General features: G+C 37.5%; 1 protein-coding gene across 2 annotated transcripts; it reads left to right on the forward strand.

Annotated features, from left to right (window-relative positions):
* Positions 1-7,722: 7,722 nt before the first annotated feature.
* On the forward strand, positions 7,723-20,260 carry LOC145778003 (cytosolic carboxypeptidase 6-like). 2 transcript variants are annotated; one of them, XM_082589383.1, is made up of 12 exons: positions 7,723-7,858; positions 9,782-9,904; positions 10,595-10,719; positions 11,335-11,429; positions 11,864-12,086; positions 13,308-13,437; positions 14,946-15,060; positions 15,637-15,748; positions 16,240-16,442; positions 16,786-16,898; positions 17,574-17,667; positions 18,742-20,260. In XM_082589383.1, exons 1-12 carry the CDS (start codon positions 7,828-7,830, stop codon positions 18,875-18,877), a joined length of 1,500 nt encoding a protein of 499 aa, XP_082445509.1. In that variant the 5' UTR covers positions 7,723-7,827; the 3' UTR covers positions 18,878-20,260. The 2 variants fall into 2 exon arrangements, with proteins under 2 accessions (XP_082445509.1, XP_082445510.1); XM_082589384.1 differs by having other exon boundaries at positions 7,723-7,855.
* Positions 20,261-21,003: the final 743 nt, after the last annotated feature.

The raw sequence follows: 21,003 nt of genomic DNA on the forward strand, positions 1-21,003 counted from the left end.
TTTTAATTTAGTTTCTGTGAGAAATGTTTCGAAAAGACCACTGACAATAATACGTGCCTGTAGCACACCATCTGCTGCGGCGGCCTACGGATTTGCAAATACGCCTACGGTTACGACTAAGCAGAGTAGCAGACAAGTTCTTTTTGACTACCAGTAGCCTATTATCTATGTGACTTAAAAAGAAAAATGGATAACCTACACGCCTACAACGAGCTTTTTATATTTCTATGCTGTTTTAACTAATACTCTCCACTGTAGGCTACCGTTTTTGTTAGTCTTGCAAGGCCTGGTAGGCAACGTTGCGTTTTAAAATGGCTTTGCCCGTTATAGGATATCTTTCAGGGGTTTTCTTTGTCCACCTTGCTCTTCATGATGAGTTAACGCATCAAGAGTTTCCCCCCTCAAAATCATCGGCACTTTTGATAACGTACCAAGGTCGATCAACATAGCAAAGTGTCTATTTTGTCTTGTTTTTTTTTTACTCATATAAATTTTCAAAAAATTTCACTTGCTTTTTTTTCTCACTCCGTTTTATTTTTTATAAATTTTTTAATTCTATGAATTGATTGATTGATTGATTTTATTTCGTTGTAGGTAAATATAATACAATAAATACAGCAATAAAAAAGGAATTTCCAGCAACGGGAATCTGCGAAGAGACCATGGGTCTTCGAGTCAAGCAGATACCCCAGATTCTAATAGAAGTTCTAAAATTGCGATAAGAATAATTCAATAACGAAAATTGAGACAAGGTGTTAGAAGATGGTCATAGAGAAATATATTTAGTAGTCTATCGGTAGCATAAAGGTAATACAAAATTAATCGTGCTAATATTTGGCGATGAGTGAGTATTTGTGTTGTTTTTTAAAAGAATAAAATGACAATTTACGCAAGCTCGTTGGTAAGGAGTTCCAGACTTTCACTCCGGCATATTTAATGCTGCGCTGGAGTCGGGATGAGGCGTAACGTGGGACAAAATAACAATCATTGGAAGAGTGTCTAGTAAGTCGTGCATTATACATGAGTTTGGTTTTTTCAAAGTAGTGTGCGAAAGGCAGAGGCAATACATCCGTATCAAATTTAAACATGAATTTAGCAATTTCATGTTCGTACAAATCTTTAAGCTTGAGTATGTTAAGTTTCTTATAGAAAGGTGTGACATGATCAGACCACCTGCCACCTGCTACTATTCTGACAGCCTTATTTTGTAAGGTGCTAAGCTTGTTCATTTGTGTCTTGCAGCATGAACCCCAAATCGTTATCCCATATACGATATGAGAATGTACCAGTGCGTAGTATAATTGTAATAATGTTTTGTTTGGAAGAATGTATTTGAGTTTCGACAATATCCCTACAGATATAGAAAGTTTCTTGTGGAGCATATTAATATGAGGTTCAAAATTTAGACCATTGTCAAAAATAATGCCAAGGTATTTGGCAAACTTAACTTGTTCGATCTGAACACAATTATAAAGTACATTGATATCTTCTGGGTAGCTGCATTTTTTAGGAGGGATTACAATGACATTTGATTTGGAAGGATTGATAACTAATTTATTGGCATTAATCCAGTTCTTGATGTTAAGTAATTCAGACGATATTTCCTTTTCTAAGTAGGTTAGATTAGGAGCGTTAATTACCAGGCAGGTATCGTCTGCGAAAAGTCTTGGAACAGAAGACGTGCAGTTTGGTAAGTCGTTTACGTACAATAAAAACAGTAATGGACCCAGCGTTGAACCCTGAGGTACACCGTGTGTTATGCATCTCTGTTCAGATTCCTGTTCATTAATCGCGACATACTGCATTCTGTCTTTTAGGTAGGAGGAGAATAATTCGTTTGCTGTACCTCGGATTCCATAGTGGTTGAGTTTGTATAGTAGAATGGGATGGTATACTGTGTCAAAGGCTTTTTTGAGATCCAAGAGAACCAAACCTGTGTACAGGTTGCTTTTTACGTGTTCATAGGTGGCACTAATAATATCAATAGCGGCATATGAAGTAGAGGAGCCAGACCGAAATCCAAATTGCGTAGGAGCAAGGACAGAATGTTTGTCTAGAAAGGAAGAGACCCTTTTATATATGAGCTTTTCCAAAATTTTTTCGAAAGACGATAAAAGGGAGATAGGTCTATAATTATTTACCTCAAGTTTGTCTCCAGATTTGAAGACGGGTACAACTTTGGCAAGTTTAAATGTATCAGGGAAAATACCGAACTGAAAGGAATAGTTAATAAGATTTGAGAAGGGCAGGGCAATAATCACGGAGGCGATCTGTATGAAATATGCTGAAATGTCATCGTAGCCAGTTGCTTTGTTGGGTTTTAGAGCTCGGATTTCTTTGAGTACCTCATCGCCAGTCGTTGGTTCAAGAAAAATAGAAGAAGGAACGTGGTTTGTAAGGTAGGATGTGAAGTTGTTATCGTTGGCAAGCGGAACGCTGTCAGAGATCTCTTTTCCAACGTTGCAGAAGAATTTATTGAATTGGTTCGCCATTTCGATGGGTTTGTTTGATGACACTCCATCAATATTAATGGAATTGATTGTTTGCTTTGATTTTTGTTTATTTGGCAGCAGTGAGTTAATGACTTCCCATACTTTACGTGGGGAAGATTTGTTCAGTTCAATTTCCGAATGTATATAATTTTGCTTGGAAATGTATTTCAATTTAGTGAGCTTATTTGCGTATTTTTTGTACTCTAGCCTGTCTGTTTGATTCCCTTTCAGGTAGTGCGATTGGTACATTTTTTGCTTATTTTTAATTGAAGTAAACAACCCACTGGTAATCCACGGCTTCCTTTTTAACTTGCACATTTTCCTTGACATTTTTTTCAGTGGAGCGTATTTGTCAATTGCGTTTTTTAAAATCTGTAATAGTTCGCTATATTTATAATCCAGTTCCTGAGGTTGTAATGATTTAATACCCAACAGAAACGTGCCTAGTTGGGAGTTCAAGTCCTCAATGAAGGAAGCCGAATCAAGGTTACGCTTGTCTCTGTAGAAACGAGGTTTGTGTTGATGCGAGTTGTCAACATGGGAAATTATACAAAAAGTAGGGTAGTGATCAGAGATGTCAGACTTAATTATTCCAGGTAATACGGAATGAGAAACATCGTTCGATAAAATGTGATCAATTAGTGTTGACGATTTATCAGTAACTCTTGTTGGCTGAGTAATTATAGGGCAAGTACCATTGCTGTTTAGCATATTTAGATAATTTGTGACCGGTGAAGGGAGAACGTCGTTTAAAATATTGATATTGAAATCACCTAATATATAGTAGGTTTGATTCATTTTGTTTAAGTTACTTAGCACACTGTCCAGCGCATCAACAAAACGTTGGATATTGGTGTTTGGGTGACGGTATACTACGCCAATTTTCATGTTAGCGCTTGTTGTGGTGTTACTTATATTAACAAATAAGCTTTCACAGTCAACACAAGGCACTTCAAAAGGTTTCAAGGGTGTGATATTATATTTGTCTAGTGCGTAAATCAAAACTCCACCTGCAGAAGTAATGGAGTTAACGTATTTATACTCGTACCCAGGTAGCGTAATATTTGACAGAGGAGTGACTTTAATACGAGTTTCAGTTATGCAAATAACATCAGGAAGTTTGTCGAAGTTAGCAAGAAAATCGTACAAAGAGTCAAAATTTTTTTGTAATGACCTGATATTTACATGAATAACGAATAATGATGCACTACGAATTGTCTCAAAAGTAGGAGAGTTGATGTTGTGGTATTCGCAGTTATTGAAGTTGCGAGTTAGTGACCGATTAAGAGAATCGCATAGGTAGAACGCATTTTCTGCGTCTGAATCAAGAGCAGCAGCCTGACTCGAGGACACATGGGTCTCTGAAATGTCATTATTGGTACAGTTAATTACGAGATATGTAGATCAGCACAGTTTGACGCGGTAATCAGCACGCAGGGTTTATTCAAGATATGAAGAGCACGCAAAAGAATAGCATCACGTGGCATTGCGGAAGGCCAAATGTTGAATTGAATTATCACTAAGAATCCACGCAGATGCATGAGTGAAAGACATTAGACAAATAACAAGCAAACAAATGATAAGGTTTTGTAAAAAATTAAATGTTACTATTAACAAAAATCAACACAGAGAGAGCAGAAGTTAATTACAGTTCGCAGGCAAGTATGCATAGGCTATTCATGCCAGGGTAATGGAACATAAAGAAGTATAGTACACATTCGTGTCTACAAAACTAGGCCGTTGAATGAAATGTCCGGAGTATTGAAAGGAAACTCTTTTACAAACATAATGTCAATGATTTCCATTGCTTCTACACTTAAAGCAAGACAGAATCAACCAGTGCCCACAAACACCGAAAGAAAACTAGTGCCCGGAGCATCGAAGGAATCCAACAATGCCTACGGCACCGAAGGAAACAATCAGTGCTTGCAGCGCCGGAAGGTTCTCAAAACCAAGGCGAAACACACTTGCTTAGTTTCACAAACTGATTTTGCTATGGGATGCAATTGAGTGAATGTTGCATATCTTATACACTAAACACAAATCTTAGGTACACTAAACATCCACAAGCTTACCGTTAATATAAAGATTTATATCACCGGGCGAGGTAACCCACTTGAAGCTTTCATTATTTTCTTTAGCTTCCTTTAATCGTGGGAGCAATTTCTTTTTTTTTAAGTATATTTGTTTCGGAAGATGGTCAGTGAAGAATATTTTACAGTTCTGTCGTTGATTATAACTCTTGAGAACTTTTAGTGACTTAAAGATTTTATCTTTTACCAACACACTAGAAATTTTGAATATGATTGGTCGTTGGTTAGACTTACTTGAAGTTTGTTTAGAGCCCAGCCTGTGGCAGTCCAGCAGTTCAACATTATTACAATCAAGGGTGTTTTCTAAAAGTTGTTTGACGATTTCTGTTGTTTGGTGTTTCTTTTCGTCTTTATCTCCTTCGATTCCGTGGATTAAGATGTTCAGCCGTTTTTCGTAATGCTCCTTAGCTAAAGTTTCTTTTCGACTTTTTTCTTTAAATTGATTGAGTTCGAGTTCTAGAGCTTGATTTGAGTTTTCTAACGCTTTAATTTGTGAATCTTGGCAGGAAATTCTAACTTCTAGGGCAGTAGTAGTTCTGTTCAGTTTCTCTATAGACTCCATTTGAATCCTAACCTGCTCCGAAAGTCTACTTTCGATTTCTTCAAGTTTTTTGGTGAACTTGTTCTCAAAATTCTCCAGCATTTTAACAATACTTTCAAATGAGCCTTGCTCTGTGCTAGATTTCCTGCTTTTTTGCGACATGGCACAATGCTTGTGGCTTTCTAATTGTTTTCCCTGTCGTGCTGTTAGAGAAGCTAGCAAACCATGCGGTCGCTTGATCAGAGAAAAAAAAATACGTCCGCTTGCTAGAACGACTGAATCAGAATGAAGTGTTGCGACCGTACCATATTTTAAACTGATTTTCCTGTTTTGGTAGCTTTTTGGTAGCACGGAAAGCAGCTGACTCGATGACTAATATAGTCTTTCGCTGCTTCCTGTCTGTTGTTGAATATATTTGTAGCGGTTTATATTTGTATTGTATACTATTTTTCGCAACAGACAAAATAAAAAGTTTTTCTCTCTCTCTCTCTGGTATCATCACCATGCACGTTGTAACGTCAGCGTTTTGTCGCTTCTATCTTTTTTTAAACCTATGCTATGTTTGGCATATATTGTTTTTTGTTGTGATAGTCAAAAAAAATGAACTGAACCTTTCCGTTACAATAACCTACTTGAAGCGCTTGAAGTCTTTTTTTTATCCGTTAAATCGGAGAAACCAAATATAGTCACGTGACGTATTTCTGTTGCCATGTACGCCACAAGCTACAGCTTAATACCTTATGCTTTTAATAATAATGCTTGGGCAAGGTAGCAGAGAAAGCTTCTATTTAGGCTAGCATAAATTCAGCTCAACAATACACATGTATTACAATTTGATTTTTTTTATCAGGTTAATGTATGAAAGAAAGGCCATGGACTACACTTTACAATGTTTATACAATGTTATTACAATGTTACTACATTACAATGTTATTACAATGTCCAGGATGCAGTTTAATGTCATAAATTATTAGATGTTATTGAGAAAATGGTGGACCAAGACTGAATTTCATTTTATTGGAAAAATCACGATTTCGGTTTTCAACGTTAATTGGCTAGCCATTTTAAAGCTTTGACTTTTGAAAGCCACCCCCAGTTCACAACGCAACAGAAAGGGATTCCTCTCACAATATCAATTTTTAAAAATACGAGCAGCCCATTGAGTGCGCGGCTCTTAATAAAGTTAATAACTGTCAGTCTGTCACAGCATCTCGCACAGAAGTGTTAAATATGCCGTACCTTGTGCAAATTGGTATACTCTCTGCAACCCCTGAAGTTCATTACGCAACCCCTGAGGGGGTCGCGACCCCCAGTTTGGGAAGCCCTGACCTATATCACAAGTAATACGTTTTTGTGAGTTGGTAGAGTGTAGGAGTGGCTGCGTTTGTGTGTTGTCATTTCTGTCTCGTGCATATTTGAAGTTTGTAGCAGGGCAAGCTTACTTACTTTTCTATCGCTTAAGTTTTATTTTGATTTGTGGGTAGGCTATACCTCTTTTTAGATAACCGCAGGTTTTTTTACCGTCCCTCCAAGATGTGTATGGATGAAACTCAGGCTATGTGTTTGAATAGCCTACTGTTTCTGTCTCAAACTTTTGTCTATTGTACCCTACCATAGCTTACCGGTATGTGAAGCAATGGATATATCAACTTCATTGATTTATTACCATATTATTATCACAGTTAATGCTTTGATTTTTAACGGAATGGCCCGTTTCGGTAAGTCCGATTCGGTGAGTCCGATCCCTTGATGGGGGATTTTTTCAATTTTTTTTTTTAATTATTGGGTACCGTAGCCTAATTATCATTGCCGTTTTAGAGTTAGGGTTAGAGGTTAGGAACTCACCGAATCGGACTCACCGAATAGTAGCAGACCCGATTTTTAAAGTGCTTTGATTAATTGTTCACATTTTCACGTAAATAGAATGATGCAAGAGCGATGTAGTGCATTTGAATGACTAAAATGAAACTGCACTACTCACTAGCAGGGTTGCCAGGTAACCTGGAGGAACTCGGACAGTACAGTATTAGTCTGAAATTCTGACATTTTAGGACAAATAAGAAAAATGTTTAATTTATATTTCAGACCTTCTCTGATACCAGAGAACATCCCACAATGGCACTAAAAAATAAGCAAATTATTTGCTAGCTGTCAAAAACAGTATATAAAGTTAGGCCCATTTATCGTTTTTGTCAGAATTTTAGGCCACCTGGCAACCCTGTTCATAAGGATGCTTGTTTCACTGTAATTGTTTTCGACTTTTCATTCTCAAACAACCGTTTGAACAACAGTCATGTTGGTTCAATTCTAATCGAATTATTTCAGTATGAGAAACGTACGGTAATCAAACAGAAACTTTTACTAATTTTTTTTACAATTTGTTTTATATTTTAATACCGTGTTAAAAAGGAAGTGATGGAATTGGTATATTATAGAATGATGTAAAACTGTCTTCCACCCCATCTAAATCTTCCATCCCTTTCCACCTATAACATTTTCCATCTTCCATCCTGAAATCTGCTTTTCATCCCATTCTCTGACTGTTGAAATACATTTACTGATTATTGATTAGCATTATACAAAATTTCTTAGATTATAGATTGCTGCTTCTTATGTGTTTTATTAATACTTAATGAATATGAGAACTAATGAGCTTTCGTTCGAAGTGATTGCAAGATAACTCAATTCAGTAAAATTTGAAATGGAAGAGAGGAAACGAGATGGTTCTGGTGGTAATATTCAATCTTATTATACTTTTTGTATTTTTGATTTATTTTATGCTACTTACTCTCATCAATACTTCATAACAAAAACGTATGTCAGATATCATCAACCAGTGCAGTAATCCCTTCTTAATCATTTCTTTCTGTTTATATAAATGTACGGTAGAAACTGCGGCTAACTCGAAATTCCGCCTAACTCAGCACTTTTTCTCTAGTCCTGACAAAACGCCATTTGTTTTGTACATAGCCAGGGTTGGCTAATTCAACACCAGATATCTTGACGTTTCCTTTAATTCAACACTATTTTCACAGTCCCCACAAAAGGAATGCGTGTAAGTCGACAATTTTGATGTGTCAAACCAAATGTTATGTTTGAATTGCGGATTTCCAACTGAATGTCATCCTGTGAATAGATTTGCGGCTAAGCACCACGCTTCACGATTTGACTCTTTTGTTTAACTTTTCTAAACTGTATAATTATTGTAAAGTTCAATTTGCTTATTTGTAAAAAAACAGTTTCCATTTATTGAATGAATAAAATTGGTGCGAGTTACAATTTTAGACAATGTCAGGAAGATTTATCAAACTAAAATACTTGAAACAAATTAAACAGTATTCTATAGGCTACTGTCTATAGTATTAGACAGTATACTCTACTGTAATACTGTATAATTTATTTCAAATATTTTATCTCACTACGCATCCTAACTGGATCATCAGTTAAATCATAACAAGATTTGATAACAAAGTTTTGTTTTGGAATTTTAAAATGCTTAACTTTGCAAGAAAAGTGTGATATCGTTACAAGACATAAAAATGGAAATATAAAAACAAGACAACTTTCTGATAAGTTTCTCTCACTTATCACATGTCTGGCATTGTTCTTGTCCAAGCATCTGTTGTCTTCAATAACTAGAAATAATTCGCTCATTAATGAAAACTCATGCAATTATTTTCTGCTTCCCAGATGGGATGTTCTGCGATGCCTGTTCTATTTATGGTAGCAACATATTCTCATACCAAACTCATTCTATCTTGCGCAGATGGACAGTATCTACTATCTACTGTACAATAATAAGCAAAAATACACAGGGCTTGCCTTATTTTGGTGGAAAATCCATGTTTTGCTTAATTTGACGTAACTCAACAGCTTTTTTGATTCTCCTTCAGGTGTCGAGTTAGTTGGTTTTTACTGTATTTGCAAATAACCTAAACTGAGCCATTTAGGACAAAAAAATCTATATTATATATAAGTGATTATTTATCAGGTAGGCTCGTCATGTATACAGGGCCGGATTTAGCTGATGGGGGGCCGGGGCACTTTTAGATCGGGGAGACTCCGTGCAAAAAAATTTTTTGCGCCTACGGCGTGCAAAAACCACCTCTACGTCTACAGTAGCATTAATCCAGTACTGCACAGCATTTTGCAGAAACTTTAAAGGCCAAAAGGAAAAAATTAACACAAAATCACATTTTTTCCACATAGGAGGGCCCTTCAAAAGTCGGGGGGCCCGAGGCAACTGCCCCTCCCTAAATCCGGGCCTGCATGTATATGCGTTATGGTGAAACATTATCTTATCACTTCATTAAAACAACATACAATAACAGTAATAATTATATGTTAACAACAGTTAAGAGGTGCTAGAGTCAGAAAAGTTTAAAAAACGTTGTCATTTTGAATATAGGGTTAAATGTATAATTTTTTTATATTATTTGACTGGAGTGTTTAATAAACTTCTCATAACGCATTCACATGTTATGTTCCGAGTTCATAATTGGTTCCGTTTAGCATGTCAACTGAACGGCTTGCACACACACAATGTTCAGTTGGCATACTGAGAATAAATCAGGTGTTTTTATTTTGTTAACAAGTTTATTTACAAGGGATAGTCTTGGTCCACTAATGGCAACAAATTTTATTTGATCAATTAGGAAGTTCAGATGGTGGAGATGACGCTGTCGTTGGAAATGTCAATAAACTAATAGTGTTTCCCCATGGATATTGTGGAAAACTTAAGAAGGGTCATCTCATTTTTGATGCTTGCTTTGAAAGTGGTAGGTTATTAAAATTATGATTTTTGCTAAAAAAATTAAAAATAGTTTATACAAAATGAGGCAATAAACTATGTAAGTAATAAATTTTGATAGCCTACTGAAAGTTTCAACAAAAAGTTGTATTTCAAATTTTGTGAAAAAAAGGAGATAATGACATTCATTTTTTTTACATATTAAATGTCAATAAGCATTTAAATGAAATGATTTGCAATCCAATTTTGATAGCCTACTGAAAGTTTCAACAAAAAGTTGTATTTGAAATTTTGTGAAAAAAGGAGATAATGACATTCATTTTTTTTACATATTAAATGTCAATAAGCATTTAAATGAAATAATTTGCAGTCCAATTTTGATAGCTTACTGAAAGTTTCAACAAAAAGTTGTATTTGAAATTTTGTGAAAAAAAGGAGATAATGACATTCATTTTTTTTTACTGTATTAAATGTCAATAAGCATTTAAATGAAATGATTTGCAAAGAATGGTTATCCGAGTCGATGTTTGGGGGATGATCTACTTTTTACTTTGCTCTTTCATCCATCACTTTCATTTTCTCCGAAGTGCATATGATGAAAAATAATTTCTAACATGGACTGTCCATAACATTCACTTATCTTTTTTGGACCTTGAAATATTATGGACTATTGTTTAGATATGCCTTAATTGTAAGCGACAATGTTTTATTTGATTAGGGAATCTTGGACGGGTTGATTACATCACTGAACTTGAATACGATCTATTTGTGAGACCCGATACTTGCAATCCAAGATTTAGAGTTTGGTTTAACTTCTCTGTCGAGAACGTTCGTCAAGATCAGGTATATTGCTGCAGGTCATGCCACCGACTGCTGCCGGTGCAAGAAAGTGTTTTGTTTTCCTGCCATTGGTTGAGTCATACCATTAATGGGCAGTTTAGAATAAGAAGTCTGTTGGATTACAAAAATAATTTTGTTAAATGTCTTCAAATCAGATTGGCAACTGGCATTACCATGCAGTAGTTTGGCTTTGCTTAAAAATACGTTTGCCATAATCTACAAAGGACCACAAATAGTGGTATCATTGTATTGATTCCATGTGATTTTACAAGCCGTACCGCTTCCATGTCTCTAGGCAGGTTGGAAGAGAGTGGTACCGCTTCCATGTCTCTAGGCAGGTTGGAAGAGAGTGGTTTGATTTTGTGTCAGCAGCACTAGGAGATTATCTTACGGGGCTAAAGGGCTCTCTTGCCCTGCTCGGGGAGACTACTTTTTGTCTGGTTACCTTTCGACCAACCTGGCTTGGGTGGCATTTCAGGGAGCAGATGCTCCCGCCATTTTAGCTCTAGTAGAGGTCATCAAGGTACTGAAACTCTCCCACCGCGTTAATGTATTAGTCCGTTGAGAGAGCAATATTGTTGACTTATTCGCCCGCAAATGTGGATTATGTTTTTTCAGCGTGTAATCTTCAACATAGTCAACTTCAGCAAAACGAAGAGCTTGTACCGGGAAGGCATGTCTCCTGTTGTCAAGTCGACTAGCCGACCAAAGTGGTGGGTTATGTCATCATAAATATGTAACAGCTAATGTAGTTATTAGTCTCTAAAGCCTTGACAGCCCGTTTCACCCAAAAAGGAGGATCATCAGAAGGTCATTATTCTTGAATAAGGACCTGATGATCCTTCTTTTAGGATGACACAGGCTGTCAAGGGTTTAGAAACTAATAACTATATTAATGATTTAATTCGCTCTGCTTGGCTTTTTGCTTGGCATTGAGCATTTTTTTGTAGTATTACTAGTATTATATTTATTGTTTAACAACTAATGTGCATATCAAGGTTTAACGTCATGTCACTCATGGCATGTGATTTCCTTTGATTTGAGATTTTGAGGCGATCTGTGTTGGTATTACTTTTGTTGCGGGCACAATGTAAATTCACGTTGCATAAATGCATCTACCACTGCGTAACTGTGCGCTTCCACGCAGGCAACGAATCCCATCGAAGACAGTCTACTACTACCGCTGCCCGGACCATCGGAAGAACTACGTCATGTCTTTCGCCTTCTGCTTCGACCGAGCTGATGACGATGAAGTCTATTATTTCTCTTACTCCTATCCTTACACCTACTCCAGGCTCCAAGCCTACCTTGACAGAATTGAAAAGAAGCAGTTGCCATATTTCAAACGGGACCTTCTCACTTCTACAGTGGTAATAGTTGCATTTATACCTTGTTAAAATCTGACAAACAGAGTTTATAAACAGAGTGGAATACTTTGTCAACTTGAACATAGCAGAAGTGTGACGTTGCAGTGGTTCGCAAAAAAGCGAGTGTACCATTTTTTTGTTACAAATAGCTTTTTTTGTGAATAACTGCCACTTACCCGTTTTTACTCATCAAACTTTAAGCCTGAGATCAGGAGCTTTTAATATAAGCATCAAACTTTATCATACGAGTAATAAAATCCACTTATGAGAAATAGATTGATACCGGAGGTGCTAGTAAAGGTGGTGAGGTCGATGTATGGAGGTGCGAGAACAAAAGTAAAAGTTGGTTCAAGTAGGCTACTTATATCATGTATATGAATTTTTGTAACAGTCGAGGTAGGCTACACCAAAAGTAGTCAGTGCTATCACCCCTTATATTTGCTTTCGTAGTTGATGTTGTGACTGAAGGGGTAAGGGAGGATTTTATATGCATATGACCTGGTCTGGACCAGTGATAGTATGGAGGGATCAGAAAAAAAGTTTACGAAATGGAAGGAAGCATTTGATACAAAGGATGCTTTGTCTTGCTTTGAACTTTGTGTGGTAATTATAGAAGAAAATAGAGAAATGACAATGGTGGGAATTGAACCCACGCCATCGAAACGACTATTTCCTAGTCTTAACCCCTTTAGGCCACGCTGACGACGGCGAAACGTTCACTTAATTTACTTTCAAACCTGCACGATTCACATGACTGCAATCAGCTGATTAAAATTTTCCTTTCTGATTGGTTAATAAACGTCATCTGCTGCAGCGACCTGCTGATTACAAATACTGTACGCGCACGGTACCGTGTGTGTACTTTAAAGGAATAAACAAGAAGAATAGAATAAATAAAAAGGATAGAATAATATAACTATATTAACTTCACTAATCGAACATTACAAAGTATATATAAGTATTGCACAGGAAGTATCAGTATAAGCAACAGTCAATGCTTTGACATACTAGAAGTCTCAAGTTTAATATTGTAAAGTTAGAACTGGACTGAAAAGCTTATTTTATTGTACAAAGGAACAAGACTAAAAAAAAACCACAGGAGTTCACTGTCTTTTTTCAAGCACATAAAAGTTTCTTGTGTTTGGTTTAAACCAATTTTAATTCCTATGATGTTGCTTAATTTAACGCATCGATGGATAATGAGACTTGACTAATCTTGTTCAGCAACAACGACGCCTCGACATTTTAACTGTGACGTCACATAGCAACCTTATGGAAAACCGACGTCACAAAGTGGTTTTCGTAACTGGACGTGTCCACCCCGGGGAATCCCCATCGTCACACATCCTTCAAGGCAAGTTACAGAGTGCAAGTAATAATTGGACAGGACAGGTCGCCATTGTTCAATCTCCATCTTCTACATTTAGACAATGTTCCAAAGATACGTTGATAACTCTGGCTTGGCCTAAGTGATCGTCTCATGCCATTGCTTGCTGGTTTGTTGATTAAGATTAATGCCTGTTTATGATTGTATTAACAAAAATTGGTAGGACGTAAAGGCTATAAATATTATTAGTACCAGGGTTGTTGGTATTTTACCCGACCTAAAAAAACCCGGGTGGGTTTTTTTAATAAAACCTACTTAAAAAAACCCAAAAAAACCCATAAAAAAACCCAGAGCATCATATTTGTCCAGTTTTTATTGGAAAATTAAAAAAATTTACAAAAACACTACAAGGCACTTACAACAAACTTTAAATTAGGACATAGGATGTGATTAAGTAATTTCCAAGAATAAACTGAAAACGCAGTGGATATTGCACAGTACACAAAAATCAAGTAATGTCACTCTGTGTATACTACACTAAAACTCATTTATGCAAGAAGGCCTTATAGTTAAACTGGTGAACGTACTACTCTACTGTAGTCTGTATATATGATGTGAAATGCAATTTAGGAGGCTATTTACCACTTACAGATTCTGGATTCTAACGCACGGCTGTTTCAGAGCATTTGCCTAATTGGCCACGCAATCGCTCAATTGCTCATCCATTACTATATATAATATATATATAAATGATAAAAAATATTTAAACATGATGGCATAAATGCTCCTTGCCTTCAAATCTAAACAAATGATGCAATAATGTGATTTCTACCATGGTAGCATCAACTTGGTATAGAAATCAGTGGATGATGCAACATTCAACTTGATCTTGAAACTAATGGATGATGCAACATTCAAGCAACAACAGCCCTAGTGCATTATTTTATTGAGTTATGCAAGCATGTACTGTGAGTGAAAGGCACTTCACTCGTAAAAAGTAGTTTTGAGGTGAAATAAGCATGAATCTACTTTTTTTTGCATCTTTTTTTAAAAAAAACAAAAAAACCCGAGTTTTTCTCAACCCTGATTAGTACTACCAAAAAAGAGCCACAAAGCTAAGCAGAAGAAATTCAAGAAAGTGAAATCACTGCTAGCTGCTACCTGAAAAACTATAAATCGTCGGCAACGATTTTGCCGCATTAAAAATATGCTAATTTCGAAGGATGGATTACTATCAAGTGATGATAGTTGCTGTATAATTGCATGAATTCGATTTAGACCATGACACATTCTATTGTTTAAAATCAGTATCCCCTCTGGAAAGTGTCCTTGCTTTATCCATACTTGTCCGACAAAAGAAAATAACCTATTAATTCTAACTTGCTAGGTATAAAACATTAGCATGCAATGGTACATTTCCCTGTGCTCCACCTAAAGGTAATAGTTTGCCCACCTCTCTTCTAAAGCATTTACATTTACACCCTTCATGATGTAAAGCTCTGTATAATAATGACATAATCGAGTATATTTCACAGGTTTTATCGATTTCATCATAGGAAGCCATCCTATCGCGAAGGTGCTGCGGGATAATTTGATCTTTAAGATTGTTCCCATGCTTAACCCGGACGGGGTGTACTTGGGAAACTACCGGTAAATGTCGTTACTTTACCTTAATCGTGTGCCGGAAAGATCTTCCTCACTGGAAACCTTGTATTTTACTCAATATTTAGTAAATTAATAAATTGAGACTAAATAAAATCAAATAAACGCTGAACTGAAACAGTTTTTATTTCTTTGGATTCCAAGTTTAAACTGGTTGCCCAGCGAAAAGTTGACAACATTGTCACATTATGACATAATGCTCACAACACCTTTCTCGGGGTAACCACCCGAAGTTGCTGCAACATTTACCAGTAATAAGAGAGTTGAAGCTAAACTATTTGCATCGATGCTCCATAAACAACATAAATAGTTACTCGGTGACTAAATGTATTTTCGCTACTTCCTGTAGTGTTGCATTGCATGATCGCAGTGCAACACTACAGCATGTTGCTGCAATTAGTTCAAAGTAAAACATGAGTGTAATTGCCCTTGATGTGATTTGCGAAGTACTCCCCGACATCAGGACATCAGCGATAGTATTTCGGAGGGTTAAATGTCATCTCCGTTGGACTCAAACCGAATTGCCAACACTGGTTTAATATTTCTTGTTACGTTTCTGTCCAGGTGTTCTTTGATGGGATTTGATCTGAACCGTCACTGGCAGGACCCTTCCCCGTGGGCCCACCCCACCCTACACGCCACCAAACAGTATTTGATGAACCTACATTTGGACACTGTGAGTTGTCATGGATACCTTTTGTTGTTTCCTCCACAATTGTTGCGGCACGTATTTGTCTTCAAATAGTTAGTAAAACCAAGCAGTTCTTTGAGTGATCTAGTCAGAAAAAACAAGTTTGCTCAGCAACGTATATATTTTATTTCAACTTTTCCTTTGTATACCATTGCATAGGTGGCTTCCCCAGCATATGTGATGCACAGTTAAACAGCGTAAAAACATAAAAACTATCAAGGAAAATGAGCTAAGAACAATACTAGCAGCCTTCAGAAAGAAAACAAACAAACTGCACACTATTTGTAGCAAAAAAGTGAAAGTTATCACAAAACTGCTTTCAAATCAGACCGAGTCAAAGAAGTTCTTGCTATCTACATTCCGTCGTTAATTTGCCATGGGAAACTTTGCTGGTCGGTTATTGAGCGTGGTTTGATGTCGGTCGCAAATGCATTAAATTCGAGTCGACCATAACAAGCGGCTTTGTTGATTGTTAGAATATCGACATCGACTTCTACATCGACGTCCACGCTCACTCGACGCTGAGCAACTGCTTCATGTACGGGAACATATACGACGATGAGGACAGGTTCCAGAGGCAGGCTGTCTTCCCGAGGCTCATGTGCAACAATGCCAACGACTTCAGCTTCGCGAATACCGCCTTCAATCGTGACGTCGTCAAAGCTGGCACAGGAAGGAGGTTGGTGCCGCCCACGCAACCATGACGTCATGTTGCGTCTACTTTGCATTGTGTTCTGCAAGTTGTTGGCCCCTGAGTGCTCCTAAACCTAATTCACTAACCCCATTGATCAAGCAAGCATTCCACGACATGCGCATTGTGCATCAGGAGATACATGGCGAACTATTTGTGTGCCACTTATAGGTTTACCCTCTTTCTGTCAAAGTATCAGTGAATTACGCGTGATGGTTGCGTGAAAATATATTCAATTTTTGTGCGCGATTGTCACATACGAATGCCCGGTTGATATTTCTGCTTTATTACTATGCTACGATTGTCACACACGAATATATTTTACCTGCAGGTTTTTAGGAGGCATTTTAGACGAGTCGTCGTACTGCTACACTCTAGAGGTCTCCTTCTACAACTTTTTCAATGGTCTATCCCCGAACCCTGTAGCATACACTGAGGAAACCTGTATCCTTTTTGCACTTCCCTTGCTGCTGCAGTCAGCCTGCCACCAAGCATTGCGTTGTGTCTATGAAGTCAGACGTGGAAGTTGAAGCACGTAACTATAGTCATCCCCGGTCGCCACAAAGGTTCTCTATTTGGTGTCATATCTCGATAACCGACCAATCAAAAGCCGCGTCGATTCACGTTAGGAGCGACGTCGCAAGATGGCGGGAAGACACTCACGAGCAAGACACGCACGAGCAAGTATCAGCAGGCTTCAGTTAAATGACTGACTTGCCAGCCCTACTAGCCTGCTGGACAACGAGCAAACCTGCAAACTCTTTTTTCAAGATGCAAAACAATTTTGCGAGTGAAATGACGTAACGAAGCGATACGGCTTCTGATTGGTCAATTTTCAAGATAGGATACAAAACAGAAAATTTATGTAAATATGTTCCCTGGTTCAACCCGAGATTCGTTTGAGCTTAACGATTGTGTTTGTTGCACCGAGCTGGTTAGGTTCATCATCAACTAACGTACAAGGAGGCGATGCATGAACCTGCTTGTCCGAATTGTTTCAATTCCAAGCAATAAATGGAAATGCTTTCTTGTTACACTTTTTTAAATATTTCTTTCTCCAATGAATTGAAATGAGGGAGAAATCCTCATATAGTTATCGAGCTTTAACTAATGAAATAGACATGAGAGTTGGAAGGAATCTTGCAAAAACTTTCGCAGACTACTACAAGCTCAGCCCTCAGATTACCCCCAAGCCATCCGGTGTGGTGTTCAGGTACGTTGAGTAATGTCATTTCAATGTGTTTCTATGTTTTTCATCTTCTTGCAAATGAGGTGGTAGCAGTTGAAAAGGCTTTTTCACTGGGCTGAATGATTTTTACCTTTTTAAGAACCACCTTTTAAATTTTAAGAACCACCCTTTAAGAACCACTTTTAAATGGCATTTCCGGGATTCCTTTGAAATATGAAGCTAGACATCTCAAATAAGGATACGAGATCGTTGCAACTTTAACAAACTGCAACTCATCAAGTATGACATTGACATGCAATAATGTGATGAAATCGTGAACCTGATATAAATTAGAAATGAGTCCTGTCGCTGTTGTAGATCGACAAAAAATAAAACCATAACTTTACTTGCACTTTTCGTTTTTAGTTCGAAGCAGTTTGGCTCACCAAAGGTTCGCGTTTAATTTACGCAAAGTATTTATGTTGTTGCAATAAAAGGTTGAGAAGCAATGTCCTAAACTAAAGAAACACTTTTTTTTCCTCATTTTGGATTTTCTTTCATCTTTTTAGATTTTTTACCGTGATTAATTTTCAGGTCAATAAAGCGACACACTTTTTAAACAACATGCTTGGAATAGTCTACATAACTTATTTCTCGTTTATAAACTCGAGCTCTATACTTGATCCGACTGCTCCAATAACTTTCTTAAAAATGTCATTAAATTTCGTTCCAGAGGTGATGGATCAAACTTTAAGATAAAATCTTATTCCTTTCGTCGTGTCTCTCAATAGCAATAGCTTAAAATGAACCGATTTAAGGAAACAAACCTGCACTCGATTCCTACGCCAAGCAGGTTTTGGAAATAATTTAATCGAATTATTTCTGAATACTGAAAAGCTTGGGTGTTCATCAGGATAATTGTCGTGCACTAGTTGCATGCATCTGATGAAAGTGAAAACAACAACAAACAGGTTGATTTATTGCTTCACTGGCGTTTCGCGCACCATTATAAATCAACCTGTTTATTTTTGCTTTCACTTGAAATCATCAGATGGACGTTGCAACTAGTGTTAGAAACGAATTATTTCTTTCGTTACCCATGAATGGATTTGATTGCAGGGAAAAGGAAACCTCGGGCGGTGTCAAGAAAAAGTCGACAAAACTGTCGTCCACCACGTCGCCTAGCAACACGTCATCTCGCTATTGTAACCTATCTCCAATCTCCAAACTTCGTCAGATGGATTACAACTCGTGAACTTCCAAGTGGCATGGCAGACTGCTTTGATGAATGACTAAGCCAGTGGTTCCCAACCTTTTAGACCTTGCGGCACCCTATCAAAGAGATAAATAGTTTGCGGCACCTTGGCAAAACTGGATCAATTCTATGAGGTTTCTGTATTTCAAATAACTGTATAAAATAACACAGAATGAGTTGTAGCCTATAGCCTAGTAGGTAGCGCGCGTAAATAAATGTTGTTATTCAAACGTCAGTGTGAAATTTGGGCTTGACTTCGGCACAAAGTCCCTTAATATGTGTGGGCACATTCGATAAAGCCACTCGCACTTCTTCCTCGACTATAAGCAGTCGTTCTCGTTTTTTAGTTCGCTACGGAAAATCCACTCTCACATAGGTAGGCTATGACGTGGAAAACTGCAGCAAAAGCACAATAGCTTTCTTTCCAACGCAAGAATATTCATTTTGAATTTTTATCCTAAAGTCGTGGAGAGGCATCTGCTTGTTTAGTAAAACTGGATTTCTCGAATTCTTCGCAAAATAAAATCATGAAACCTGGCAATAATGAATAATGATGCATTTCAAACGTTTTTATGGAAAGAACAGCAACGAGTTAAAATCTCTTTCACGCTGTTTTCCGTGGGCGAGAAAGCAAAGGCTTACCGCGGATTATCTACTTACCGTCAGCGACCCTCCAGAAAGGAGCTGGGAATAACTGCGAGACGCGCAACTTAATACGCACTGGAACTCGGTTAGAAATAAATTCCGCACTTACGGGTTTAAGTTAAAATAAAGAATGGGCTGCAGTATTGCAATATCTCGCGGCACTCTTGAGCATTGCAATTGGCACCCCAGGGTGCCGCGGCACCCCGGTTGGGAACCACTGGACTAAGCATTTGATATTGGCTGTCATATCCTTGCTCAGTTGTCTGCCCTGTGAACCATTTCACCTTCCCGCACTGCAAACAGTGTTTCCAACATTCTTCCTTTAAATTGATCTTTTTGTTGAGAGTTTTTACGTGTTTGGTAATTTAACAGCTGCAGCATATAGTTGTCAGCTCACCACAACAGTTTGTTAATATTTTCAAATTTTTCAAATGAGCTCGAGTCTACCTGACTTCAGTTTGTTCGTAGGCCTACTTTGCTGTAGCTGCCGATCTCTTTACGTACAGGTTGGGTCTGCTCCTCGTTCAACTTGGAAAATAAATTCCATAAGGAAAACAAATTGATTGGAGTTGACTAATAATTTTGAAGACAGTGTTTAAGTTATAACCCGCTGGTCGGCTAAAGTATCTCTATTGCAGTCTAACCAGAGCGATAACTAGATGGAAATCTAATGTCAGTCAGGAGCAGGAGCATTTCTTGATCTGCCGTTCGGTTTGTTGTGCCACGAAGTGGCTATCTGCTTTAAGCTCTTTAAGATAAGTTGTGTTGGCGTCGCCTTTGCATCTGTTTGTAGACTAGTTGTGGAGTAGATGAATGGGTTATCGGTTTCACTATTTCTAAATGTTACCTCCTTTTCGCAGTAGGGTGTGGTGAGCTACCTGTGGATAGACCAAGCTCTGTGGTATTGATTTATTTCGAATTACAAGTCCTTGGCGATCTATTGGTTAAGAACTGCCAGCCTATTGATAGCTCAATATCTATGACCGGAAATTCTGTTGCGAGTTATTTAAAAAAAAATGTATTTCCAATGTCTCATGTTTCTTTCGTTTTGTTGCGCGATTGCGAGTAGTCCCTGAATGTTCGAAAGCGAACTTAAAAAGATATTTGTTTCTGATTCTTTCAATTTTTAGAAATTTGTAAGTTGACTGAATCAAAACAAGTTTTTACTATACCATTGATGGAGTTCTCCATGCAGCCAATAAAAGACTGCACTGCCCTGTCTTCCAATTTAAACTTTTTTTCCTGTTTACAAATTTGCCCTTATTTTGGCATTAGGTAGCCTACGGAGTCTTGTTTTGCCGTTATAAAACAGCAAAAACTCCCTTATAAATTCACCCTCCAGATTCATCTCTATCTTTTTTTGCTTTAAATGTTAGAATAGTGACCTCTTAGCTAACGCTCAGGGTTGTAGCTTCAACAAAACTTAAATAGTCTTTATAGAGCAAGGTAACAACAAAAGTTGGTGACGCCAAGCCTGACGA

Source organism: Aplidium turbinatum, chromosome 10 (genome assembly GCF_918807975.1).
Source record: "Aplidium turbinatum chromosome 10, kaAplTurb1.1, whole genome shotgun sequence".
Lineage (NCBI taxonomy): Eukaryota > Metazoa > Chordata > Ascidiacea > Aplousobranchia > Polyclinidae > Aplidium > Aplidium turbinatum.

Coding starts and splice junctions, on each gene's coding strand:
- LOC145778003 (XM_082589383.1), top strand. CDS start 7,828: ATGGAAGAGAGGAAACGAGATGGTTCTGGTG. Junction 13,438..14,945: donor ATCGTCACACATCCTTCAAG/GCAAGTTACAGA, acceptor TATATTTCACAG/GTTTTATCGATTTCATCATA. Junction 16,443..16,785: donor AAAGCTGGCACAGGAAGGAG/GTTGGTGCCGCC, acceptor TTTTACCTGCAG/GTTTTTAGGAGGCATTTTAG.